Source organism: Stenella coeruleoalba, assembly GCF_951394435.1.
Source record: "Stenella coeruleoalba genome assembly, chromosome: 12".
Classification (NCBI taxonomy): Eukaryota; Metazoa; Chordata; class Mammalia; order Artiodactyla; family Delphinidae; genus Stenella; species Stenella coeruleoalba.
In genome coordinates, this window is record NC_137158.1 from 59688393 (window position 1) to 59706005 (window position 17613).

Below are 17613 nucleotides of genomic sequence, written 5' to 3' on the forward strand. Positions count from 1 at the left end.
AATGTAGAAACTTTCTAGAATTTTGGTAACAAGGTGTTTTGTTTGGGGTTATTTTTAAAGAAAATCAATGATCATTGTATTAAAATTTGATTATTATATTATTCTTGTTACATATATTTTGATTAGTATTTAGCAGAAACTATAAGGAGAGAAAGAACAGTTGTCTACAACGTACTAGAAATGAACTTTTATCTCTCGACACTGTTATTTTTTCCTCTCTCTTGATTGCCCAATCACTAAAGAGCTGTGCTCTTCCCAAACATTTAAAAGTCAGTTACAGCCCCGTAATTCATACAGTTTCTCTTTGCCAGACTAGAAAAACGAAGGAGTTCTACCATTTTCTGGTAGAACAGGTTTATACAGCTAACAGAACAATGGATTCTACTCTGGGTTTATCAACGGAAGAACCTGTTATGAGAAACACTGTTAAGAAGTACAAAATAATTTGTATTGTAAGTACATTTTAACATTTTCGTTTCTGTAGCTTTGTGACTAATGGTAGGGGTATGACTCCCCGATTGTATTTGTTTGTGTTGCTATTTGAATGTAAAGTTTTAAGTAATTGTGTTCAGTTTTATCCCTTATGACAACTCTAAAGCAAAGTGAATCACATTTTGCAAATAAGAAATTTGAGTAACAACAAATTAATATTTGATCAATCTAAAAGGTTGGGATCTGTGGCAGAACATTTAGCAGCACTGATTTTACCATGATTATAATTATATTTATCTCCCAAGTCACCATTTTTAATTTATTTTGCATGAATATTTTAAGACAAGAGAGTGAGGAATTAAAATCACTGTGTCTTCTATTCTTTGTTGGACTCTTGATTTTATCCTATTTTACTTCACTCCTAGAGGTGGTCTCTTTTTCCTATTTTCTCTTTCTTGTTCCCTTACATGGTAAGATCTTCCCTGTCCTAAAACAACAACAACAATAACAAAACAAAAACAAAAAACTTTCCTTGACTTTATTACATTCTCTTTTCCTTTTACCATCAAACTTTCAGCTCTAGCCATTGTCTCAATTTTCTCACCACCCAACCATTTTTTGTTCTCTAGCTTTGCTTTTACTGTACTCAAGTCACCTCCTCAAAAGTCAGCCCTTCTCCCCTATCCTTCTCCTGCTGAGTCTCCTAACAATAATACACAGATATTGTGGAGCAGTTTCTCATTTTGAATTCTTCTCTCCCCTTGCTTTCATGATGGCATTGACATTCCCATTTTTATCACTTTTCTCCTTACCTGCTTTATTGGCTGATTTATCTTTCTTCTCATTATGCATTTCACCAAACCCTATCTAAAGATCCTTTCTTTAGGAAATCTCACCTTCTTTAATGGTTTTAAGAGCATATTCTCCACCAAGAATTCCAAGTCGGCCACTAGTTCTGACCTGTTGCTGAGTGTCTACCACACCATTCCAAGTGCCTGCTTGCTGGCTCATCAATCCAGCACCTTCCTTGTAGCTAAAACCATTTGCATAGTTTTCTCACACCTATACTGCTGCAGTTTTCTCTTAAATTCCCTACTCTTCTTCTTTTTTCTTTCTTTCTTTTTTTTTTTGCGGTATGCGGGCCTCTCACTGTTGTGGCCTCTCCCGTTGAGGAGCACGGGCTCCGGACGCGCAGGCTCAGCGGCCATGGCTCACGGGCCCAGCTGCTCCGCGGCATGTGGGATCTTCCCGGACCGGGGCAAGAACCCGTGTCCCCTGTCTGGGCAGGCGGACTCTCAAACACTGCGCCACCAGGGAAGCCCAATTCCCTACTTTTCTTAATGTCATTGCCATTCTCTCTGTCACGCAAGCATTGTTTGGAGGAGTAAATGAAACAGTGTGTATATGCATTGAGCTCAGTGACTATAACAAAGGAAACTCTCAAGATATTCTGTTTATTTATTGTTCTGGGAACTTTGGCATTCTCTTTTAGCTCTTATGCCATTTACTATATTTATCCTACCTTATTAATTCAGGGAATTATCAACTCCTCGGGAGCAAAGTCTGTTCATCGTTTATTTCCCTTCGTTGTATCCTTTTAGTGGGTTGTTAGTACACGTAAACAGAAGCTCAATAGTTTAAAATCATAGCTTCAAAGTTACCCTATTGTTTCTAAATTTTAGTACAAGTTTTATTTAAAATTTTTTAATGTACCTATTGTGTTTCTAGCATTCTTTTTTCAGCCAAGCTAAAGCCAAATGTTGGTTTCTCAGTGATTTCTGGAGCCCAAAGCACTCCCCTCTCCATTTTGTAGATAGCATAAGATAGTTTAAGATATATTTGCACCTTAATATCAAGAAGCTTATTCAGAATTACATACTTAGAGTCAATGATTATACAACATTGAAAATGAACCTTTTTATCCTTGAGGAGATTACAGAATAATGCGAGAGCAAGTCATAAATATATGGAACAAGTACAAAATCACTAAGAAATAGACATGAAGATTTAACATTAAAAAGTTTTAAAGCATCCTAAGGACAGCTAGGTGTTGTCTATTGTTCCAGCAAGTTTGAATGGCCAAAGGACCAAAAATAAGATGTAAACTGAGATATAGCCGAAATGTAAATCTATGACACATGAGGTTTACCATAGGAGAGTTTCCCAGTGCTTTGTTGCTTTGTAGCGTTAGTAGCCTTAGTCAGCTGTGGCTCTTGAGCATCATAATAAGGGAAAAAGTGCTAATGATGTTATTTAATAACTGTTTATGTTTACTTTGCCCTCTCCATCCTCTCCACTGAATGAATACCTGCTGGAAGGTCACTGACCCTTGGGCTAATTTTGAGTCTTCATGTAAAAATTGTTTTCACAGTATTTTAACCATATTTTCCCAATCACTGAATTCACTTCTATTGTAAAAATTAGATATGTTAATTTCCAGATGATTTTTCAGAAGGAAAACAGACAAAATCTATAGTTTATGTAGGGTTTTTATTATCTAAGCAAATTTTGATGTTTTTTTTTCTTTTATAAAAGCGATTTTTAAAAAAGAAACATAACAAAGTTTATTTGTATTGTAAAATACTTGGAGTAATCTGTGTACCTGTTGCATTTGTATTCTTTATGGTGATACATATTATTTAAGCTCTGTCATCCAGTATGCTTATCATTGGACTTAATGGATAGGGAAAGAGGTCAGTGGGAAGAATTCTCTTTAATTTATATCACAGTTTAACTTCAGTAATAGTATAAAGTCCATTACACTGAAGAGCTTTGTCAGTAGTAGTGATAATGAATGACATACACAATCTTTGGTCCCATGACTTCCTGGTTACCCCTAAAACATTTGTTTGCACTGCAGATCAAAGCAGATAATTTGCTAGTTAATTATTTGGACATTATATATATATATATATATATATATATTTATTTATTTATTTTTGCGGTACGCGGACCTCTCAGTGTTGTGGCCTCTCCCGTTGCGGAGCACAGGCTCCGGACGCGCAGGGGCCATGGCTCACGGGCCCAGCTGCTCCGCGGCATGTGGGATCTTCCCAGACCGGGGCACGAAACCGTGTCCCCTGCATCGGCAGGCAGACTCTCAACCACTGTGCCACCAGGGAAGCCCTGGACATTATATTTTTATATGTTAAATATTCTCATTATTCTCTGATGGTCAGAGTGGGAGAGAAAAACCCTGCTTCCTGGGAATGAGGTAGTTAACGATTTCACAGTTTTGGAATGCTTTTAAATAAATGATCTCCAAACATGTATCTAGTTAAGAAAGGAAAATGGGCAAAGGTAAATGGCCCCTTGGTTTCATTTGTACTTTAACTCAATTTTGGGTTAAACTAACTAGGACTAACGTATTTGAATTTGAAGATCTGTAATAAATGGTATTTTAACATTCTTCCCAAACCTTTCTTACTTAATGCCTGAAAATAATCAGGCATTAAATAAAATTCTGTCCCCTTATCATTGTTGGATCTGGTAATGCGAAAAGCTAGCAGGCTGTGCTCCCTTAACAATCACCAAGGGAGGGCAGTTGTCTGGGTCTTTGTATATTTTAACAAAATGGTAAATGTCACATTTTTTTGTTAATAGGTTCTTCTCACTTTGTTGGTGGCTGTGTCACTTGCGTTAGGCCTGGTGGCTGGACTCAGGCAACATGAAGAGCAAGGTACTCCCCTCAACATTTTCTCAGAAACTTTCCTTCTTTCTTCTTTCTCCTCCCCTTCCCTGTTATATAACCTGGACTCGCCTCCTTTCTAGGCTAGGCTAGGCTCCCCTTTCTCCCATGCCCCACTTGTCAGGAGCCCACATCTGTGGTTAGCACTCTCCACTGCCGCTTCTGGACTTTCTTCTTTGACCTCATCTCCCTGCTTCTTTGAGATTCATATCATTCCAGTATTTGCCCCTTTTCCTCACTTTCATAGAGGACTTTGGTAACTGAATCAAAGATTCCTTCTCTCCCAGCTCCTACTCTAATCATTAATATCCTATGATAAACTTGACTTCGAAAGTCTTAGTTGCTTCACTCCCATGACTTCCTACCACCACTTTTGTACCTTGATATCACGTTAGTGTTACCCCATCCCAGAAATAGCACCATTTCTTGGTTAGGCAGTGCCACTTTCCTGAAATGTAGTGCACAATGAAAGCTTCACATTTTTTTTCTCATAAGAAGCAAAGAAAAAATAGGAGGTCTGTGGCTTAAAGTATCAAAACACCTCCCATCCCTTTTGCCATATTGCATTAGTATGAACAGTAAATAAACCATTTGCAAGCGATTCAATAAAAAGCACTTTCTATAATCTTACTATGTATTGTTTTGACACTTTTACTAAGGGAAAGTATGAGGTCAAGTGTTAGATAATTTATTCTCCTTTTTTATCTCCTTTTTTATATGATTAACTTCTAATTTGACTCCAATGGGGAAAGTCTTCTTCAGTGGGAGACTCTTGGTGAGGTTAACTGGCAATTTTCCAATTATGTTTTCACTTAGTAATTTACAAACACTCAGTACCCCTGCTGTAACATGGGAACACAGTGGAACTGAAAAGATGGGCATTGGCTGTAAAATTACTCTTTTCTTGGTCACTTGGCTGTTGTGTTTCTGAGCTGCAGTACCAGTCCTAGATCTAGCAAATGTTGGCAGGTCATTTTGGTGGTACTATTCTGACGTTAGTGTGCACAGGTGGGCATCATTTCTTGGTTATTTCATCCCACAAATCACATAAACTAATTGCAAAAGGCATATGGTAATCTCTGAGCAAAATCTCCAATTATTCCAGTTCTTTCCCTCCTTTCCTTACGTTAGTACAGCTACTGACTGGCTCCCTAGTCATTGTTCCTTATTCTCTTCCTTTCATCTCAGTCTATCAGGGCTTGTGTGGCATCACTCTCCTCTCCCTCCCACCCAGGGGATTGGTGTTTAACGCCAGCTTCTTTTTGCCAGCATCCTAACATAGTCACCCCCTCATTCTTCCACCACAACTGTTTCCTAAACCCCAACCCTTGATCATCTTCACCATTCTCTGCTCCAATTAGCCTACTTTTCATAGGCAATATATATTTTTTCTAGTGTGAGTTTTTAAACAAGTTTTTCTAGTTTGAGTGACAAATTTCTCATTTTATGTGCACATCCTTTTTACCTGTTCTTCAACAATTGAGCACTAACACTGTGCTAGGCACTATTCTAATTACTGGGGATATAGTGATAAAGGAAACAGACAAAAATCCTTCAAAGGGTTTACATTCTAGCATGGAAGACAGATAATTAAAATTGAGCAATATATATATATATATATATATATATATATAATATGAAGGGAAAGTGCTAAGGAATAAGTAAAACTGAAAAGGGGAACATGAAATATTGAGTCAGGGTGGGTGGGGTGTGCGTAATGACTTTTGAGTAAAGAGCTAAAGGAAGTGAGGAAGAAACAAGGATATTTTGGAAAAGAACATTCCAGGCAAGAGAAAATAGCAAGTGCAAAGGCCTAAGGCAGGAGCTTATCTGGCATATGTTCTATTTAAAGAATAACAGGAGATCAGTGAGCTAGAGCTAAGAGGCCCAGAGGGAGGGTAGTCATAAAATGAGATCAGCCAAAGAGGAGTTGATCACAGAGGGGTTGGTAGGTCAAAATACGGCTTTTGGCTTTCATTCTGAGTGTGATGGGGAGTGATTGGAGGTTTTGAGCAGAGGAATGACATGACATGCTGTGGTTTGCTTTTCAACATGATCGCGCAGGCTGCTGTGTTATGAATAAATGGCAGAGCGAAACCAGGAGAAATAGAGAGACCAATTAGAAAATTATTGCAATAATATAGACAAGCCGTATGTCTTGGACCAGGGTGGTAGCATTGTAACTGATGAAAAGTACTTGGATTCTGGAGATCTTTTTTTGTAATAGATAGATTTTATCAACAGATTGGTTATGGAGTGAGAAACAGAGAAGTCAAGAATGACCTCAAGATTTTCAGCATGAACATCAGAAAATATGGCATTTCCATAATTCAGATGGGGAAGGCTATAGAAGGAGCTGGTTTGGGAAGAATAATCAGGAACTCAGTTTTGGATATGTTAAATTTGAAATACCTACTAGATGTCCAAGTAGAAAAGTCAAAAAGTAGTTGTATATAAAAGACTGGCTTTTGGGGGAAGTTCTGGCTGGACATGCAACATGGTGGTTACCAGCATCATACATGGGCTTTAAAGCAATGTGACCAGGGTATGCCAACCTTAAAGGACTGGAAGATGAAGGGAGGAGAACACAGAAGACTAGGAAGGAGGGTCAGGAATGTGGGAAGAAAGCCAGGTGATTGTTTTGTCCTGAAGTTCAAGTGCGGAAAATGTTTCAAAGGAGTGAATGTAAAAATGTAAAGACGTTTTATGTAAATGGCATATAAACTTTTCCCCTTACTTTCTCACAGGACTTTGTAACTATCTAATTACAATGCATGCACTTATTGTTATATACCTATCTACTTAATACATAGTGCTCTTTGGTGTGTATCCAACATGCCATTTGACCTATGCCCTCTCCCAGAGTTGCTTTTAGGAAATTTGATATCATTCTGACTTGTGATCCTGTACACATTTCTCCTGATCTATCTCTGGGAGCTTTCCAGATCTCTTTTTCCCTATTGATCCCTTGGTGTGAGTTTTGCTGTGAAATTTGGTGAGCACCTTTGACATAATAATGTTTACTCTTCAACTCTGGGAAATTTTATTATGATTTCTTTAATAATATCATTTCCATTTTCTTTGTTTTCACTTTTCAGTAGTACCTCCCTGTTTCAAGGTCAACTAAGTAGTAGCCTTAATTATATCTGCAAAGTTCCTCTGCCATGTAAGGCAGTATATTCACAGTCTCGAGGATTAGGGGATGGAATCTTCTTGAAAACCATAATTCTGCCTACCACACCCCTCTACTGAGTTTTCCATTACTGCTCTCACGTTTTTATTTCTAAGAGCACCCTGAACGTGATTTCCCTTTTTAAAATTATAGTTTACTTTCTTATTTAATGGATGCAATTTCTTTTCTGAGCATCTCAATATCAGTTGTGTGTTTGTGTGTGCGTTATCGTGTGTGTGTTTAACTCTTCTGCTCCTTGCAATATTTCCTCTTCAAAAGTTTTTCTTTTTTTCTTGTTTGTTTTGGTTTTTCATGTGGATGCTATCCTCAAAGGTCTGGTAATCATCTGTTCACATTTAAGAGTAAGACTTGTTCATCTTTTTTTCTCATTATGGCCATCCTCCATGTCTGCTGTCTCTGTGATGAAAGCAACTCCTCCCAATTTCTTCCAAATTTTGAGCCTTCTATTCTGTAGTGGGAGGTGGGGTGGGTAGCTGCTGCTTCATATGCAGACTTTCAACCAATTCCACTACATTTAGCCTCTGCTTGTCCCTCCTACCCTCTCCTTATGGCCCCTGGTGTATCTGAGTCTGGGACCTCTCTGGAGTCCTGGGGAAAAATCACTCATTATGTATTACTCATTATTTATCACTTTGCACTGATGAGTCATACAGTGCAATAAAAATTATCTAATTGTCTGTCCTAGTCTGTGCTGGGTACTTCTTGGGCTTGCACCCTCAAGCTATGAGACTTCGGATAACTTCTAAGCACAGATTTCCTTATTCTTTCACTCTACAGGCAGCTGCAGGAAAAAATGCTTTGATGCTTCACATAGAGGACTGGAGGGCTGCCGGTGTGACGTGCAATGTAAAGGCCGAGGCGACTGCTGCTGGGACTTTGAAGACACCTGTGTGGGACCAAGTACGAATCCTGAGAGCAAGTTTATTAGCATGTTGGTTGTGCTATCTAATGATAGCACATTTGCCTGAGCATTTGCATGCAAATGCAAATGCTCACTTTGTGTATTAGTTTGCTCAGGCTGCCATAACAAAGTCCCACGAACTGGGTGGCTTAAACAACAGAAATTCATTTTCTCACAGTTCTGGAAACTAGAAGTCCAAGATCTAGGTTTGGCAGGGTTGGTTCCTTCTGAGGCTGTGAGGGAGAATCTGTTCCATGCTTCTCTCCTAGCTTTTGGCGGGTCTCCAGCCATCTTGCGTGTTCCTCCACTTGTGGCAGACGTAACTCAAAGCTCTGCCTTCGTCTGCAGATGGCCTTCTCCCCACGTCCTCACAGTCTTCCCTCTGGGTGTGTCCACGTCTGAATTTCCTCTTGTTGTAAGAAGAATACCAGTCATACTGGATTGGGGTCCACTCTAATGACCTGATTTTAACTTGGTTATCTGCAAAATCCTTTTCTAAATAAGGGCCCATTCACAGTCATGTTGAAGTTAAGACTTCAACATTTTAGGGGAGGGACACAATTCAGCCCATTACACCTTGTATTCAGGATCTAGTATAATCCTGACCCCCCTTTCAGTACTAAAGATAGAACCCACACTTTATTTAGTTGAGGTTGAGGAATAACAGTCTCCAGTAGATGAAATGTTGTCAAATTACACAAGTTTCAAGGGAGTTTTCTCATGGCTTTTCATCTTATTTAGTCTCATTTTTAGTGGTTCTCAAATTTCAGGATGCATAAGACTCCACTGGAAAGCTGGTGATTCTTAGCGATTCTGATGCCAGCGGTCCACAGAACACAACTTGAGAAACACTGTTCTTGAGGCAGAAGAGACAGTTTGCAATATTTAATTTTCTAAGAAATCAAGGAGGTGGTGGGGGGAGGTGTCTAGTGGTTCGAGGAGAGAAGATTAGGACAGTACAGCTCCTTAAATTATGCTCTCTGAAAAGGGCAAGAAGGAGGGTATAGCCTAGTATGGATAAGATCTGTACTCCTTTTAATTCATCTCCAGAACTCTTTTCTTTCTAAGTACATAGTATATAATTGAGAATGAAGAATTCTGTGCATGACTGAAACACACAGCTGTCACCTAGCCAATGCATTTGTCTGAGCACAGGGGCTGATGTTGATTCTAGTCACTGTTTCCTGCAGGTGGCCCTAGGAAGCAGCCTCAGTCCAGCCTCTTGCTGTTGTTAGCACTGGGATTTATTGAAACTGATCTCACATTAAGTGCCTAGCCTGGGCAAATATCAGAGGCATGGTGGGGAGCTGATCTACCTTTCTTTCACTCTCAGCTTGGAGGTACCCTGCCTGCCTACATTCTTACAGACCTGACCATGTTCCTGTTACTTCTGTTGTCACTGCCACTTCCTTGTTGTCTGTCCTTAGATAAGGCTGGGCAGGCTGCTCTTAGGTGGCAACAGTCACTCAAGGTTAGTAGTTCTTTACCATTGGAAGTTCCTACCCTTGGGTGGGAATAGGACAGGTGTTCAGAGTTTCTCCAGACTCAGAGGTCTACCTGATAGGTAGACCAGAGCTGCAGCTTATAAAGCTACATTTCTCTCTGCCACCCATGCCAAACGAAGAAAAGTGGTGGATTGCCCCTTATTCGTATTATGAATTTTCATTTATGAATGAGGATAAACCAAGAATTTGACCATAGGATAATACAAGAAGAAATGCATGGAATTTGTATTTTTGTTATTGGATGCTTAAATTAAGTTGTATGCTCAAAACCGAATTGTGTAATTTTCCAGCTCGAATATGGACGTGCAATAAATTTCGTTGTGGGGAGACCAGACTGGAATCCAGCCTTTGCTCTTGTTCAGATGACTGTTTACAGAAGAAAGACTGCTGTGCTGACTATAAGAGTGTTTGCCAAGGTAAGCAGGTGTTGACCCATTTGCCTGCGTGAGTTCAGTGACCCTAGAGCTGGCCTAGGCTGCAGACATTAAATCAAGTCCAAGAATTTTTAGCCACGCTACGTGGAAGAAAAGACCCAATGTGTTTACTGTGGGAAGAAATGGGTTTTGTGCACGATAGAGGAAGGGAGCTCAGAGCAAAGATATTATAGAAGAGAAGAGAAAAGTTAACATTCCACATGTTCTGTAAAGCAAGGTCTTTTTCAGTCCAATGACTATGCTAGACATTCTTGTGGTTTGAGACACTGGACGGCAGATCCTAAAGTTAAAACATCACAGAAGAGATTCTCTGGCCTGAATAGCAGTTAGTTAAATGACTGATTTCGGACTGGCAGGGAGGTAATGCAGAGAGCCAAGGTTAGAATCCAGGTTATTCAATGCCTGATTTCACCTGCTTTGCCACTTTATAAGTGATGTAGATTTTTAAAAAAATCACCAATCCCTCTGCACATCTGATGAGACTTAGGAAAAACGTCATATACACATAGCAACAAGATTGCTTCAAGCTATCAACCCCTTTTTCCTAACACCACACCCAGTAGAGCTAACTAACTTACATGTGTAATATTTTTAGACAAAAAAAGAGATTAAGGTGAATTTTGATTTTTTTTAAATAAGAGGAAAATGTTATAGTAGAAACATTATTAAGTATAGTCCCTCAGTAAAAAATAGGCTTTACACTAATAGATGAATCAGTTTTTATGCAAAATATAACTGAAAATCCACTAAAAGGGGCAACCAGAAAGGAAAGTAAAAGCCTGAAATGGTAAGTCTGTTTTTAAATAATAATTGATATTTAATAGTGAATATCGTGTCATTAAAAATCCCCCTAAATTCACAAAGGCAAGTGTAGTTTGCAGTTTGCTTATTTCTCTAATAAGTTCATTGAGCACAGTGCCTCTGAGCTTTGTGGTCTCCTGCCTTCTGCCCTAATTTTATAACTCTTTTTTTTTTTTTTTTTTGCGGTATGCGGGCCTCTCACTGTCGTGGCCTCTCCCGTTGCGGAGCACAGGCTCCGGACGCGCAGGCTCAGCGGCCATGGCTCACGGGCCCAGCCGCTCTGCGGCATGTGGGGTCTTCCCAGACCGGGGCACGAACCCATGTCCCCTGCATCGGCAGGCGGACTCTCAACCACTGCGCCACCAGGGAAGCCCTAACTTTTATATTTTAAGTTCAGAATTTTCAAAAGAAATATGATGAATTTCTAACATATGGAAAGAATAGTGTGTTTAACCATATGTCAATCACCTTGCTTCAGTAGTGATCAACTCATGACCAGTCTTGTCTCATACCAATACAGTATGAATGTTAAGCTGGCTCAGAGGATCGAAGAGATTAGAACTGAGAGAATGTTGGAATAAAATCACTAAAGATGTAACTTGTGGTGGGACACAAATGATTTGCTTTGCTACAGGACAATTTATCTGCTATCAGATAAGAATCAGTTACACTGCTATTAGTTTTCTACCAATTAACTCCTACCCTTACTAAGTTGTAAAATGAATAAGTGGTAAAGAATAAGCTAGATAAAGATATATACTCCTAGGTAACTAGATAATCCATAGGTGGGCTTTTTGAATAATTCCCAGCATGACATTAAAATGAAGTTTAATGATCAGTCCTCCTTTTGCTTATTTTCAAGCTTTGGGGTTTTTTTCTTAATAAAATACCTCCAACCTCTCTTTGAACATTTTAGATTACTACAAAGCAAATCCCAAGGTTAATGTCATTCATCTATAAATATTTTCAGTCTGTATCTAAAAAAGTTGAAGATTTAACAAAATTAGAATACCATCAATATATCTAAAAATGTCTTCAATAATTATTTATTGTTAACAAATGTCCAATCTGTGTTCAGATTTTTTTGTTTTATAATATTAAAAAAATATTTGTTTGAAGTAGGATCCAAACAGATTCCATACATTGCAACTGGCTGATATATTTCAAGTCCTTTAAAAGTGGGTTCTCCCTTCCTTTTTCCACCCCATGCAATTTACATGTTGGATAAATGGAGTCACTAGTCCTGTAGAATTTTCCAGTCTGGGTTTTGCAGATTGCATCCTCTGTGACTTAAACAGTTTGTCATCCCCTATTTTTCCTGCAAATTGGTAGTTAGAACTAGAGGACTGTTCAGATTCAGGTGTTTATCTTTCTTTCTTTCTATCTATCTATCTATCTATCTATCTATCTATCTATCTATCTATCCACCTGTTTACCATGTACCCTTCACAGGTAGTGGTGTTACTTCCATCAAGAGGAACATCTTGTCTGCTTGTCTCTTTTTTGGTCATGTTAGCCATTGATGATCATTGCCTAGATCCATTAGGGGTTGCAAATGATGACATTCATATTCTATCATTTCTACTTCATTAACTAGTGGGAATGTTTTATAAACAGAAACATCCATGGAGTGATGGAGTGTAATTTTTTAGTTACATGGAGTGTAATTTTTTATTTACAATCTTAAAAATTTGTTTGTTTGATTTTCCCCATTTGATGTTAATATCAATTATTCTCATTGGGGCTTCCCTGGTGGCGCAGTGGTTGAGAGTCCGCCTGCCGATGCAGGGGACACGGGTTCGTGCCCCGGTCCGGGAAGATCCCACATGCCGCGGAGCAGCTGGGCCCGTGAGCCATGGCCACTGAGCCTGCGTGTCCGGAGCCTGTGCTCTGCAACGGGAGAAGCCACAACAGTGAGAGGCCCGCATACCGCAAAAAAAAAAAAAAAAAAAAAAAAAAAATTATTCTCATTGGCTATTTCTCTTTTTTTTTATGCTTTCATTTTTCTTTAGATTGTATACCTATATTTATTAAACTCATTTTTCCTAGCAGTTGGGAAAACACTGTCCTTGAGGGAAAAAACATTATTTAAAAAAGAAAAAAGAAATTGTCCCTTTCCAGTTAAAGGAATTCCCTTTATTTTCTTGGTAAAGATGGGTTTCCTGGTATTCAGTTAGTGTAGATTACTAATCTGTGCAAATCGCTAGAGGCACTGACCTTGCCAACATGTGAAGTAGCATTTAACATGTTCTAGAAGAATTTTGTCATTGCAGTAACATGAATTAAGTCGTTTGGAAAGAGCATGTCCGTTGAACATTGGTTTCTCTTTTCTTATCTAAAGATTTTGATCTTATGCTTTTCAGGAGATACCTCATGGGTTGAAGAAGAGTGTGGCACAGCCCAGCAGCCCCAGTGCCCAGAAGGGTGAGAAGGAAACGGACATGTTTATTCTCCTTTAACAGATGGCACGCAGGAATGTAGCTGAGAGGCAGGGTGGAATTTCTCCCACTCTTTACATCTTAGAACAAAACAGTTAACAAAAGATTAGATTCCTTGTGGCTTCCAACTCATAACATACTTTGGTTTGCTTTATTGTTTAAAAAGCATTTTTACCTTAAGTTATTATATTCATATTTTACAACGACTTAAAAAATGGTTGAAATATTTGTACTAACATCCCAAGGTCCTACGATCAGGATTAGAATTTAGATCTAAATGACTCCAGCCAGGACATCCCAAAGCTGGGATTTTGAAATGTCTCTAATATAAAATCTCATTTCTGGTGATGTTTTATTAGTGCTCTGCTTGCATGCTGCTGACTTCTACCGTAAAACTACAAATAATTAGCTCCATGTATACCTGCCCCTGTAAAATACTACATTTATTTGAGGTGAGGCAATGATACTAATGTGCCATGTTGTAATGATTCCAAAGTGCTGGGTGTGTGGGTTGGGACTGAGTTTTGAGAGGTTGAATAACTGCTCAGTTAAACAGCTCATAAAGAATGAAGCAGAGAATCAAACTTGTCTTTCTGAGGCCAATCCCTTTTTCTCCACAGTGCACTGCCTGGTCATTGTAAACACTCAGGGCTAGAGAAATTTCATATATGGTATACCTGGGTGTCACCGATAGCCAGTGCCAAGGAGCAAACAGAAATAAAGTTAGCTAACATTATTTAAACTCTAGAACTCAAAGGGTGGTAGATCTCCAAGTTGAAAGACCCAGATAAGTTATGTAACACCTTTTAAAAAATACTGTACATTTTTACTATGGATTAATAACATACTGGACATACTGATTGTAAAGGGAAATAATTTTTAAAAAGAGAAAGGAAAACTTGACTTAGAACTATTTCTGGCTGTATTTTCTTAGTGTTTTCTAATTTAGAGAATTATAAGTAGTACAGAAAAGTGTCTTTTTTAAAAAATCAAAATAATGGACAAATTCTTATTTTCCATTTTCAGATTTGACCTGCCACCAGTTATTTTGTTTTCCATGGATGGATTTAGAGCTGAATATTTACAGACATGGGGTTCTCTAATACCAAATATCAATAAACTGAGTAAGTCTCCTCTAATCAGGGACATGCAGATGATAGACACCTAGTTAGTTAATGTCTAGATTAACTAACACTTTTCTTTCTGACCTTTAATGCTAGCGGTTTGTCTTAGTTCTGGGTCCTCTCAAGAGTTTGATGCGTTTACTACGCAACAGCTATTTTCATCCTTCTTGGCTCCTCCTTCCTTCTTCTGCAGCGTGTTTATCTTTTTGTTTGTTTATTTTGATTCGTTTTATATTTGAATATAACTTCTGCTCTGTGAAAATCTGTTCATAGATACTCTCTCAAAATTGGCATTTGTCAGCCCTGGGTTCTGGGTCTCAGCAAGGTAGATATGACCAGTAAGGATGGGAACCTGAAGGAGCCTGAGCAGACTGGACAGAATCAGCAGATACCAAGGCTCCAGTAAGTGAAAAGTCCAGTATCTCTGTCCAGTTCTGGAATCAAAGTGCCTGGAACCTGGCTCCACCACTTACTAGCTCTGAGACCTTCGGCAAGTTTACTTGCACGGTTGGTGCCCTAGTCTCTTCATCTGTAAAATGGTCACTTACCACCTCATAGAAATACTGTGAGACCATGGACATAGTGTACATTGGATGATTTTCAGTTATTACTGTAATTATTATTTTTATTGGCATCTTTATCATGATGTACTTCTGAGTTAGGGTACTTGGACTTCACACAGTTTTATAAAGTCAATAATAAAGAAGAATGGAGAACCCGAGGACACAAAGTTAAGCAGTATCAGAGGGTTGGCTCTAGGGCGCATCGTCTTCACTGCCCTTCAGTTCCTCTCTTACTTCCCCCTTCTACCAGGCCCTCTTTTACCTCCATGGTCCTGAAAATTTCTGACAATTTTACTGGTTTCCTCTTTTTATTTTTCTCCAAATTGTTAAAAACTAGCTTTTGACTTTGAGTAAGGTGATCACCTTTTCTGGGCCTCAGTTTCCTCATTTGTAAAATGAGAGGATTAGACCTAATGATTTCTACTACTAATCCCAGCACTAAAATTCCTTGACTGTAGAAAGATCAATTACTTCCCCCCTACAGCATAAGGGACTTTGTCTCTTCAGGTTCTCCTACACTCTCTGAGGTAGATCTTTAGCAAAGAGATTTAGATGTTGGGCCTCTGACAGAACTGGCTCCAAATTCAGGATTTGTCACTTACTGCTGAGTTACTTTAGCCTGAAAAGCCATTAACAACTCTCAGTTTCTATTTCCTTATCTGCATTTCCCTTGGTAGTCTGGATATCAAATCCTGTGTCCAAAAGGGAATTTATCTAGCCAGGCTGAACTGGACCCCTTTAGAAGTGGAATTATTTTATTTGCTCATCCCCTTGAGAGTTGGAAAGGACACCAGTGAAATACTGGGCCATTAAGAGCCTTCCTTTCTAAGGTTTAAAATATTTTTTAAGTCATTTGTACAACATCTCGATCCTTTAATGTGTGAAGCCATAACTAATTAGGTCTACCAAGGCAAAATGGGCTCTTCATTTCTAGGAGGTCCAATTTAGAGTAGATGTGTTAAAAGATTTAGGATTAGGACCTCCCAAGAATGGTAGGGTTGAGGTGAGGTATGTGACAGCAGGCATCACTTTAAGGAAGTCTAGAACCTCATCTCTAGTGTCTTATCAAGCTGCCTGGAAACTGAGCATGGACTAATACCACAGTGCAGTGAGTTATATCAGTGACTACCAAGGGGTCATGGACTCTAGTGAGAACATGAGGTTGTTGTCTTGTCCTAACGTGAGTGCGAGCAGACAAAGAAGGGCCGGGATCAACAAACTGTCAGGTGAGATAGAAATGATTTAGCTTGAACTAGAAGTCAGATTTCTTGGAAAGTTAGATGTGAAACTGGAGATAGTACAAGACTAGTAGTAACTATCCTTGCATCCCATGGATAAATCTCACTTGAAAGTGGTGTATGATCCTTTTAATGTGCTGTGGAATTTGTCTTGCTAGTATTTTGTTGAGAATTTTTACATCTAAATTCATGAAGGTATTGGCCTGGAATTTTCTTTTATTATAGTATCCTTCTCTGGCTTTGGTGTCAGGGTAATGCTGATCTCATGAAATGAGTTTGGGTGTGTTCTCGCCTCTTCAAATTTTTGGCAGAGTTTGAGAAGAATTGACATTAATTCTTCTTTAAATGTTAGGGAAAATTAACCTGTGAAGCCATCTTGTCTTGGGCTTTTTCTTTGTTTGGAGGTTTTTGATTACTTGTTTTTGGTCTGTTCAGATTTTCTGTTTCTTCATAATTCAGATTTGGAAGGTTGTATGTTTCTAGGAATTTATCCATTTCTTCTAAGTTATGCAGTTCGTGGGGTGTAATTGTTCATAGCAGTCTCTTATAATCCTTTCTATTTCTGTGGTATTGGTTTCGGTTTCTGATTTTATTGATTTGAGTCTTTTTTTCCCTTAATCTAGCTAAAGGTTTGTCAATTTTGTTTATCTTTTCAAAAAACCAACTTTAATTTTGTTGATTTTTGGAACTGTGTTTCTATTCTCTATTTCACTTATTTCTGCTATAATCTTTGCTGTTTTCTTCTTTTTTACTAACTTTGGATTTTGTTTGTTCTTTTTCTAGTTCCTTAAGGTGTAAATTTAGGTTGTTTATTTGAAATTTCTTCTTTTTTAATGTAGGTGTTTATTGCTATGAACTTCTTTCCTAGTACTGCTTTTGCTGCATCTGTACATTCTTCAGCTATTTCACCTACTCATCCATTCAGTCTTCCACTTCTTCTTATAGTTTATAGTTACTATGGATATATATTTATTCCATTTATATTTTCAGAATATTTTTCGGTTGGTACTTTCTTTTTAAAAATATGTTTTTTAAGGAGTAAAACATGCAAATGATAAACTTTTACAAGTGACATTATAGGGTATACAGTAAAAAAACAAACAAAAAAACCAACCAACCAACCAACAGACTCTCTTTCCTGATCTTCCTCATTTTTCTCTGTAGAAGCAACTATTCTTATTGGTTTATTGTGTGTTCTTCCAGAATTATTCTGTTCAGTCATAATTTAGATTCTTAAGACCTGGAAGAAACAATGGTAGAAGATCTTGCTTTTGATGAGTTATTCTATGATAGCTC

General features: G+C 38.4%; 1 protein-coding gene across 2 annotated transcripts in view; it reads left to right on the plus strand.

Moving 5' to 3' along the window:
- Positions 1-359: 359 nt before the first annotated feature.
- The window catches only part of ENPP3 (ectonucleotide pyrophosphatase/phosphodiesterase 3), a gene marked incomplete at its 5' end in the record, with an annotated part of 64332 nt that continues 47078 nt past the window's right edge, over positions 360-17613 (plus strand). Inside the window, 6 exons of one of the 2 annotated variants that reach the window (XM_079939945.1) lie at positions 360-452; positions 4036-4111; positions 8091-8213; positions 10010-10135; positions 13318-13378; positions 14419-14516. In XM_079939945.1, coding sequence (XP_079796071.1) covers positions 375-452; positions 4036-4111; positions 8091-8213; positions 10010-10135; positions 13318-13378; positions 14419-14516 — 562 coding nt within the window. The remainder of the gene's footprint in view (positions 453-4035; positions 4112-8090; positions 8214-10009; positions 10136-13317; positions 13379-14418; positions 14517-17613) is intronic. The other variant, XM_079939944.1, reaches the window with a different exon arrangement.